The sequence below is a fragment of the Watersipora subatra genome, chromosome 7 (assembly GCF_963576615.1).
Source record: "Watersipora subatra chromosome 7, tzWatSuba1.1, whole genome shotgun sequence".
NCBI lineage: Eukaryota > Metazoa > Bryozoa > Gymnolaemata > Cheilostomatida > Watersiporidae > Watersipora > Watersipora subatra.
The window spans coordinates 265234-276205 of record NC_088714.1 but is presented as its reverse complement, the minus strand read 5'-3'; the positions used below and the strand labels follow the sequence as shown (position 1 = coordinate 276205).

Genomic DNA, 10972 nt, shown 5'->3' with positions numbered 1-10972 from the left:
CTGATAGAACACAACGTGAATGAGTAAAGGTTAACATGCAATAGTACTCCAGTCATTGTTTACTGTAGGCCAACAGCGCAGATAACACCTAGACTACACGGACTCCCCACTATTAGCCCTACTACTAATACCGTATACTAAACACACATACGAGTTCATTTATAGATTCGTTGATCTGTTGTATTATTCACTGACCAGAATGAACAGTACAGACTACCCAGGTTTTATGAACCACTAATTGTTGGATGTACTAAGTATGTGTACAATTAGTCCTAGATAAAGCATGGTGGTTGAGAGGTCCTGCAGTAGTGCGCTCGCTTTTGAATTTGAATATCTGAATTGAACTCCTGAGTGGTAGAAAGCTTTTTCTAACCCTCTTAGACATAGAAAATTATAAATCATTAGAAAGGAAATTTTATCAGCAGTTACATTGTCTAAATTTCTTTTATATCCAAGTATAATTGCATCACTAGTGCAGTTGAAGGTGCAACTAGTCAGGGTGTATCATAACTAGTCAATCTATCTCATAAATGGTTGTCTAGTGAATGATGTGTAGAAGTTCAAAATTTTTTAATCCGCTCACTTTAACAATCATGTAAAACAATAATTGCATTGAGTGAGACATTGTGCATTACATGACGTTAACCCATGTAGTATTTTAAATGTCCTTCCGTATGTGCAGTTACTGTATGTTATCTTTAGGGTCACAAGTCATTGTCGATAAGTTAACTAAATGCTTGTAACGCTAGTTTAGTAGTTGCCAAAATCATTTTAGAAAGAGGGCCTTGATAACGCCACCTTTTTACTTAACAAATTAGCGGACGGAGATTCATCTGTAGTATCTAGCAGAAAATAAATTTAGATGAATAGATCGACAAGTCCCATTTTGTGAGAAATTGAAACCATCATGAACGCTTTACCTGTTTCTCAATTTTCTGATATGCAGCACAAACTAAGGCTGAAGTGGTGAGGGAGGAGGTCTGAGGTAAGCTCAACTTCTACTACTCTAAAAGTCTACCAGTTGAAAAAAATGTTTGGCATAGCTATTATCATAATCAAATTTATTCACGTTACTCTCCAAAAATTACAATAAAGCATAAAATGGGACAGAAAATAAGTTCAAAAATAAAATAATTATTCAGAAAACTGCTAGACTGTTGGGTAACTCGCAGAACTAGCAATTCCACACTGGTTCTTTTTATTCCTTGACATCCAGACATATCCTTCCTTGCCCCAGGAGCTTCCCCAAGAGTTCTTGACTAGCCAGTACTCGGTTCCATCTGTGCTGGTTCCATAGCCAACTGCGAGGACACCGTGATCCAATTTGGTGGAAGAACAACGTCTCTCATTGTACACCCCCGACCTGTAGAGCTAAAAGAAAAGAGACAAATAAATACAAACATTGCAGAGAAAAGACAACTCTCAGTCTATATAATTAAGTGTTCCTTGCCAGAAAAGAGAATAATGGCTTAGTGCTGGTGAAGGTAAGTGCAAAAGCCGACCTGGAAAGAAGAATGGCTGGCATCAATGGCAACAGAGATGGGCCCAACTGCAGCGACAGCGTTTTGGAGAGCTGACTCATCCCCTTCTTTTATGTCGACAAAGCTGCTGTCTGTTGCTCCGACATTGGCAGCCTTGAAGTGACAGCGGCCATTCTGTTAAAGCAACACCATACGCTGTTGCACATTCATTGTAACACTATAAACTATACATTCATATAACCATATTTATAAAAGAACAATTGCTGCTCAATAATAACATTCCTTGCGAGATTCTCGAAAAGAAACTAGATCCGTATCAGCTACAACTCACCTTCCCTGTGTACGGGTACGATGCCTCTGTGTCTATCCCCTTGTTATTTGCGATGTATGTAAAACCGTTGTCCATGAGGCCACCTTGACATCCTTTGTTGCCCTCCTTTCGTGAGCAATCTACCAGGTTCTATGAATCAGTTCACCATTGAATATATAGTTTATAAGATGGTGCCAACAATGGCTTTTCATGAATACCAAAGTGGTAACCAAATGATACAATGGTACCTCTGGACAAACCAAGTAGTTTGTTAGCAATCAACTGTAAAAGAGAGCTTTTAAGTTTAACTTGTTAGATAGGCTTAAGAAAGCGTCCTTCAGCTAAATTTGCAAAAGGTCGATGATAATAAAGCTCGCATGATGAAACTCAAAGGCTGACCAGTCGAGCAAAGCGTCCATTTGGGAGTTGCCCCAACATGTCAATTGCATGAAAGTTGATGACATAGACCTATTAACTACAGTGGTGTGCATAAACTTGGAATCACATTGTTTTGTTCACTCTATATCGAATGGATCTTCCATTTGCTTTCTATTTTCTGGCCAATTATGATGCCATGCCAGATATTATATATCAATCTGATCAGCAGAAGATGTGCTTTCCAACAATGCATTGATTGATTTAACACAATCATTTCTGAGTGATTTACATGTATACAGTAAAGTATAGTTAATAGGTCAATGGTTGATGATAAAATTCAGAAATAAATCACAGACACTCATGAGATGACATGATACAACAAGTAATTGATTCAGCAGGTCGTCTATATATATATATATATATATATATATATATATATATATATATATATATATACAGTCAAACATGGATAACTCGGCCACGGATAGCTCGAAAACATGGTTAATTCGAACGGTTTCTTTGGTCCGTTCCCACGTAATGATAAATTGCTATAGATAACTCGAACTCAACACTGTTAATTCGAACTGTTTTTTTGCCCAACGGCTACCGAAACGGTTGTTATCGCTTTAGAAAATCACTTTATTCAAAGCCATAGAGGTAAACCTCATCTTTTCGTAATTCATAAGCGTTGTTATTACCACCATCGGCAAAATAATTTTGTCAACGACTTTTCTAAAGATTTGGTCAAATTTGATTTATACTGCTACACGATTAATAGCATGGGCTTGCCGGGTCACGCGCGCAAGGATTTTCGCCACGCACATACAAAACAAAAACAGCATGTTGTTTTGTATGTGCGTGGCGAAAATCCTTGAGTGCGTGACCCGGCTAGCCCGTGACGAATAGTTTTCCGACGTTGATTCCGTGTTGAATCAACGTCGGAGTGTAGAATGTTTAAAACGTCTTAAAATTGTTTTTATTAAACGTATACGTTGTCATAGCTAAAAAAACTATTCATCGTTTGACCTAAACACAGAATACGTGTGTACATCCAATAACTATCCATTCAAAAAGCGTGAGTGATATACAATGTACCGTTAAACCTCGTAAAACTTTTAATTGAACTGCCTCGGAGTGTTGCTCTTAACGAATCCCAGGTAAAGTAAGGGATTTTTCTTTGGTAACTTTTTCTTGAAGTTGCATAAACTTCAAGAAAACTCGGCAAAATTGATCGTGGGTAAAACGCTCAAAAGAAAAAGATGTTTTTTCTTTTGAGCATTTCAACAACGATCAAGTTTTGCCAATGTCAAGCTAAAAAAAACTTCCTGGCAATAACATCACCTCAAACAACAAACCAATCTCAAGTGATAGAAAAATCTCTATACTTTTTGATAAAAACGTTTTAAACTTTACATTAGAAGCATTTAATTCGAAACAAGCCATTTGTGCTTTTGATTTATATTATAGTTTGCATATGTACATGTATCTACTAATAAATAAGTAAATACATGGACTTGTGACAGTGCTCTGATAACTAGAATGCTCTGATAATTCGAACACTTTTGCTCGGTCCCTTGAAGTTCGAGTTATCCATGTTTGACTGTATATATATATATATATATATATATATATATATATATATATATATATATATATATATATATATATATAAATCTCAGTGTTTGTCTTTTGTTTTCTGTCTGCCCATGTGTCCAGTTGTCTGTCTGTGTGTCCAGTTGTAGCTATTAAAATCTAGCAATGAAAATTCCCGCTTTGCAGAGGAATTGATCTTAGAACCTCCGAGTCTGAAGACAAGTGATCTAAACCACTACATCGTTCAACTGACCATAGTGATGAATGAATGCGATAAAATTTGTTACGCCTTATGGTTGTTAACTAACACAGCTGATCGTTACGCGTAACATAATGATTATTAAGCTGGTTTCAAACATGGCTATTGTTTTAGTAAAGATTTAGAATACTAGCTGATGAGGTAAGTTACTAAAATCCAACGAGTGATTATTTTATTACTCGTGCAACGCCGGACATTCGACTTGTCAGTTGATAATTGTAGCATTTAGAGTCATCCTCTCTTCACAAAATTATATTTGCCTTTGTTTCTAAAAATTTGTTAGAGATAACTCGAGCACAAGTTTAAAACATTCGTAGTGCTGTCTAGTTCTGAAATTAGTTTCTAGAATGTCTGTAAACACATGTTTTATCATATAAAGCTAGCGGTTGCCTATATTAATGACCAGCTGATTGCCCGGTGTTGTCCGGCCTACAAGAAAAGTCTTTGCACAGAAAATTTATTTTCATTTAACATATAACAACAGTTATCATCACAAGTTTTAAACTTCACATCATGGGAAAAGTGTTTTGTGCAGTTCAAATAATTTTAAAAAAAATGAAACAACTGTTAAAGTTTTCAAACTTTTTCAAACAACTGTAACTTTTGAATTTCGTATTATGAAAAAATTGTTTTGTTGAAATGACTTGAAAGAAAAAGTAAAACAACTGTAAAAGTGTTTAAATGTAAATGTGAAATAATTAGTAATGGTAACAAGCAATTAGTAATGCGTAAATGTCTAAATAAACTCTGTTTTGCTATAATAACAATGAAAAAACATCTGGTATACAACTATATGATTTTGATTTGTTTCAGTGTTTCAGCACAAATATCATATAGCGTGGTATAGAAACCCATAGTTATGACCTAATGCAGACATCCCTGATAAAATTCAACAAATTCTATATACGTATTGTACATATTAAAAATTAGTAACAGAACAATATGTTAACCTTAGTAACTGTAGTTACCTACAGTAACTTTGGCGTATTTAATCTGCAAGAAAAATCATCTGCAAGAAAATGTAACATTACATGTAGACAAACTCCTTCGAGGCAAACATATAACATAAACGCTGAATTTAACTTAAATGAATTTTCCTTACTAAATACATACATAAAGTTGTTTTAGTATTTACTAAACTTCAACTTTATCATAGGCTAAAATTTTATCACTCATCTGTTTTCGGTTTCATTTTTACTATAATTTATAACGAACTACGCTGAACTGAGATAGCGAGCATCGTATATTTCTTTCGGACGTTGTGGGAAGAATTTCGAGGAATAACACATCGACATTTTTGTTATTTCATCGTAATCAGTACATCGACTGCCAAATTTTAAGTTTTTGAAAGCTTTTTGTTGATATCGAATGGCAGAAAAAAGTCGACAAAAAAGGTCCCTGTATTGGGAGAACGGCAAAAACATTGTGTTCCATATAATAAGGCGAAATAATTGTTATAACAGGGCTTCCTGTATTGATTGATCAGTTAATTATTTAGCATGTCGCAAAAAGGGTATAAAGTATTTGGTAAGAGCAGAGGGATCTGTAGGAGTGGCTTAGCCTTAGCCTTGTGGTTAGGTGTGAGTGTATACAATCTTGTGATTGCAATCTTTGGGAGTTCAAATCTAGTAAAAGCTCATTATTCATTACTAAATTTTAACCAGCTATAACTGGACAAATTTTTTTTTCATTCAAATGAATGACAACAAATTTTGGGATTTATATAGTGTATATACATTTTCAATTCTATTATATTATAATAAAAATGGCAAACTATTAAACAAATTAAAAATGTGGAGATGAGATACGGTGGAAATATGCTAGCTGAATGTATGTGATGACAATAATAAACTGTTTTTTACGCACAAAATTAAGAGTAAACAAAAAGAATATCCTTTATTCATATGGTAAAGTGATATCTATAAAGAATATCCTTTATTCATATGGTAAAGTGATATCTATAAAGAATATCCTTTATTCATATGGTAAAGTGATATCTATAAAGAATATCCTTTATTCATATGGTAAAGTGATATCTATAAAGATTATCCTTTATTCATATGGTAAAGTGATATCTATAAAGATTATCCTTGATTCATATGGTAAAGTGATATCTATAAAGAATATCCTTTATTCATAAGTAAAGTGATATCTATAAAGATTATCCTTTATTCATATGGTAAAGTGATATCTATAAAGAATATCCTTTATTCATATGGCAAAGTGATATCTATAAAGAATATCCTTTATTCATATGGTAAAGTGATATCTATAAAGAATATCCTTTATTCATATGGTAAAGTGATATCTATAAAGAATATCCTTTATTCATATGGTAAAGTGATATCTATAAAGATTATCCTTTATTCATATGGTAAAGTGATATCTATAAAGAATATCCTTTATTCATATGGTAAAGTGATATCTATAAAGAATATCCTTTATTCATATGGTAAAGTGATATCTATAAAGATTATCCTTTATTCATATGGTAAAGTGATATCTATAAAGAATATCTTTTATTCATATGGTAAAGTGATATCTATAAAGAATATCCTTTATTCATAAGTAAAGTGATATCTATAAAGATTATCCTTTATTCATATGGTAAAGTGATATCTATAAAGAATATCCTTTATTCATATGGCAAAGTGATATCTATAAAGAATATCCTTTATTCATATGGTAAAGTGATATCTATAAAGAATATCCTTTATTCATATGGCAAAGTGATATCTATAAAGAATATCCTTTATTCATATGGTAAAGTGATATCTATAAAGAATATCCTTTATTCATATGGTAAAGTGATATCTATAAAGATTATCCTTTATTCATATGGTAAAGTGATATCTATAAAGAATATCCTTTATTCATATGGTAAAGTGATATCTATAAAGATTATCCTTTATTCATATGGTAAAGTGATATCTATAAAGATTATTCGTGAAATAAATTTTGAACTTGAGACTTACTCTCTCCGTCAATAGGGAAAACAACTCCATTGCATTTGGCTTTGCAATAGGATGTCTTTTCATTCAATCGAACGCAACTATTTGCATATTGTTTGGTTGTCTGTCACCCATATGTCTTGTTATAGCGACCAAGTTTGAGGAAAGAAAAAAATCGCTTCACAATGGAATTGAAGTCGAAAACTCCGGTTTTGCAGACAAGCGCTAACCCTAAGCTACATGGCCACCTTGCCATACTATAAAATAATTCAGTACATAATAATTACGCCTACCAATTTTTAATGACAATTGGTTAAAATACGCGTTCTTCAAAGTGCTCGCTTGAACTACTAGAAAAGAAATACGTGCTCAGACTTCTCCAAAATGCTATAAATAAATGTATATATAGTATAAACTTAATAAAACTTATAACACACACAGAATAAAACAAACAGCTTCATTTAAAAGTTGGAATGGTGAATTTTATACATGTTGATTTGTTGATTAAAAATAAATATTATATGCTAAAACTTTTTCATTCATTCAGCTTTCAGGTCATTCAATAGTAATTCCATCAAAAAAGAAAAGATTTTGGACAAGCAGAGCTGCAGATATACCAATAGCAGGTAACATGATATCATAAATTTAGCATCTTGAATGGTGTTTACCTGCTCGGAGAGACTCACTAGACTTCCGCTAGCTTTGAAGTGTTGTCCTTCCAGAGAACCAGTAGTAGAGAATGCCCAGCATGACCCACACTGCCCTTGGTTTTTAACCTTGGTCACATAGCCTTTAGTTCTCCAGTCAACCGTATCGGGAGCGACAAAGTTACTCGGTGGAAGGAAGTGAACGGCTGAAGCATTCCTCACTTCTCTCCGGTAACCATTCATGATGGAGACAAATTCTTCATTGCTCTGCAAGCGGTTAGATTTGGGATATACAAATATGATATGTCTAAACAAGTTGACAGCGCTATTGAAATAGGATTATGTGACCCGATGTTTCTGAACCCGGTGACCCCGTGGCGCAGCTCACAAAACTCAGAAAAAGGCTGACATCAATGGACAACTACTAGCATTGCATAGATTCAAAGACACTGTGTTATCGACATGAATAGATATTTGTACTACCTACCATGTCAGCATACTCGTTGATGCCAAGTGTGTAAGTGTGCTGTCCCATATCAAACTCTCTATTGTGTCGCGCGATAAGTTCAATGTGACCCTCCCAGATGATTCGCCTAAAAGGACAATTTCCACTGACAGCATAACTTGTAGGCCAGCGGGTGAAAGATATTAAATCAAACTCTTTCATTAAAAAGCGCTTACCTTAGAGTTTCCTCCTCTTGGCTCCCGTAAGCCTTGCTGTGAACATTCTTAAACATTTCCCAGTGTTCATTGAGGTCATCATTTAGCACAGGAGCTGAGAGAACAGCTAGGAAACAGCTGACAGCAATAGCGAGTTTCAACATCTGAAATAGTCATGTTACTGGAATTGCATAGAAAGTCATTAAAATGTAAAAGATAGAAATTGATTAACCATGACTAAAACTAGTCTCAAATTAAAAAATTTGCCTGTCCTTAGCACACAATCACTCTAAATTCAAACTAAATCCAAGCTTCCGATATAATTGGGTAAAAGTTAAAAAGGCATTCGCAATGTTTAAAAAGAAAAAAACAAGTGGAAACCTCATTTTTGGTAACGGTGTGAGCGGTTAGGAGTAGACAACTCTACAAAGCAGACATAAACATTTATTCTTAGTCAATGAATGCGCTCGTATAGAATGCATTGAAAGTTAGTGACTAGAAATGCTACAAACAGTAAGAATAATAAAAGTATTCTCAGCCTCACTGCCCTTCTCACCTTGCCAACTCTGGACTCATGGGTAATACTGCTGCATCTTTGAGTGGCTTATATACCCAATCTTACTTGATGGGTGATATGAAAACAATCGTATCTGTTTAGGAAAAACTCAGTTCACAATGCAATTCACCATGCAGATAAGATATGCTAGTTAAGATGAGATCAGGGCATATGATCAAATGAGAGACGTCACTGGGCTTGATGCACTTGTCTTATCCCTTATCAGCTGCACAAATGTAAAAGAACATACATATTCAATAGAGAGTCTATGTTTAGTGACCATATTCTATACATAGTCTATGTTTAGAGACTATATTCTATACAGAGTGTATGTTTAAATACCATATCCTATACGGAGTGTATGTTTAGTGACTATATTCTATACAGAGTGTATGCTTAGAGACTATATTCTATACAGGATCTATGTTTAGAGACCCTATTTTATACAGAGTGTATGTTTAGAGACCATATTTTATACAGATTGTATGTTTAGTGACCATATTCTATACAGAGTCTATGTTTAGTAACCATAGTCTATACAGAGTCTATGTTTAGTGACCATATTCTATACAAAATCTATGATAAGAGACCATATTCTATACAGAGTGTACGTTTAGTGACCATATCCTATACAGAATCTATGTTTAGAGACCATATTCTATACAGAGTCTATGTTTAGTGACCATATTCTATACAGAGTCTATGTTTAGTAACCATAGTCTATACAGAGTCTATGTTTAGTGACCATATTTTATACAGAGTCTATGTTTTGTGACCATATCCTATACAGATTATATTTAGAGACCATTTTCTAACCAATCAATAATAAGCCAATAGGGTATCAAATTAGTTATATGAGGTCAGCGGCAGAGCAGCGATTTGTGGATGTGTCATCAGTGAGTCACTAAATAAGTCAGCAATTAAACAAGGGTGAGTTACCAATTGTCTAATAATAGCTGGTGAGTAAGCCAAAAATAAAAAGCCAGTGTCTCATGTAGATATTGTTCAATCATCATTTTCTATTCCTTGACACAACAGACTATATCCACCATCATATGTTTCAGTTCATGAAATTTCTGTTACTGTAACTTACAATTAAATATCTCGACGCCTCCTCAATACTATTAGATTACCAACGTTTAAAACACCTACGTATGTTCAACTCACTTAATAATTACCGTAATGGTTTCTGTCATTTCTTTTTGGGTTGGCATGTAATGAAATATATAACTGTTTGATAATTATTAATGCTGATAAGAAATTATACATACATACCCAGGATGTTTGCAATTTTTAGACAGTAAAACAGCAGCGATTACTTCAACACCCAATTTGTTCCACTAGTTCTCTAGATAACCTGCGCAAATTTACAAACTCGCCGAAAAATGCAGGTCAGTTGGAAGATGGCAAACTTGTGAAAAGGAGATACAATAAAGTTTTAGCCAGATACATGTACATACAAGCTGCTCATCCAAACTCAAAAGGTTGAGTGATTTATGCACCTTGCTAGATAAACAGCTGGCTCTTCTTTCGGACGTACCACTGGAAGTCTTGCCACTAGGATACAAGAACCTGCAGTAACTTGCCATGGACAGGATGCCTTTAAACATTTGTACTTTATCAGACTAGCTACTTACAAGAATTTTTATTTTTGCAATATCCAAGATCGCCATAGATTGAAAGGTCATTGAACTGTAAAAGCTCCAAATTTGTGTAATGGTACTAACGGAAAGGGGGTTTGCTGGCCAGTGTAATATGTGGCAGCCGATCTGTTCAAATCTGTTTGCTAGTTGATTTTCAAGTGTGGTTGTTAATAAGTATACCAGCAAAAACTGTGTGGCTCGATCCACTGAAGATTGACTGTCAGCTACACTGACACGCAGCTGACATGGCATAGTAGGCAGAGCAACTCTGAGGGCAGTTTATCTGCTCATGACAAAGCTATATTTTATTCGCTTATCATTGAAAGATGAACAACTGCGATATCCTCTGATTAACATGGTTATCACATGGCTTGATGTCCCAAGGTCACTCTCATGATTTGTGCTTACACACGCTCCATGACCTTTGACATCAGCCTCGTGACTTGACACGCCTGTCATGAGATTTGTAAAATATATTAGCCGAGTTTATGTGT

At 34.4% G+C, this 10972-nt stretch overlaps 1 protein-coding gene across 1 annotated transcript; it reads right to left on the bottom strand.

The window, feature by feature from the left end:
• Window positions 1–1149: 1149 nt before the first annotated feature.
• Window positions 1150–8443, bottom strand: LOC137399731 (cathepsin L-like). The gene is made up of 6 exons (XM_068085943.1): window positions 8301–8443; window positions 8107–8212; window positions 7641–7886; window positions 1813–1941; window positions 1503–1655; window positions 1150–1371 (listed from the first exon to the last, which is right to left on the bottom strand). The coding sequence occupies exons 1-6, from the start codon at window positions 8441–8443 to the stop codon at window positions 1150–1152; spliced, it is 999 nt and encodes a 332-aa protein (XP_067942044.1).
• Between the last annotated feature and the right edge of the window lie 2529 nt (window positions 8444–10972).

What these genes read in the sequence shown, in the direction of transcription:
- LOC137399731 (XM_068085943.1), bottom strand. Translation starts at nt 8,443, where the DNA reads ATGTTGAAACTCGCTATTGCTGTCAGCTGTTTCCTAGCTGTTCTCTCA. An exon ending in TCAACGAGTATGCTGACATG is followed by an intron (nt 7,887 to 8,106) that starts GTAGGTAGTACA and finishes AACCGCTTGCAG; the next exon opens with AGCAATGAAGAATTTGTCTC. An exon ending in CGTACCCGTACACAGGGAAG is followed by an intron (nt 1,656 to 1,812) that starts GTGAGTTGTAGC and finishes TTGCTTTAACAG; the next exon opens with AATGGCCGCTGTCACTTCAA.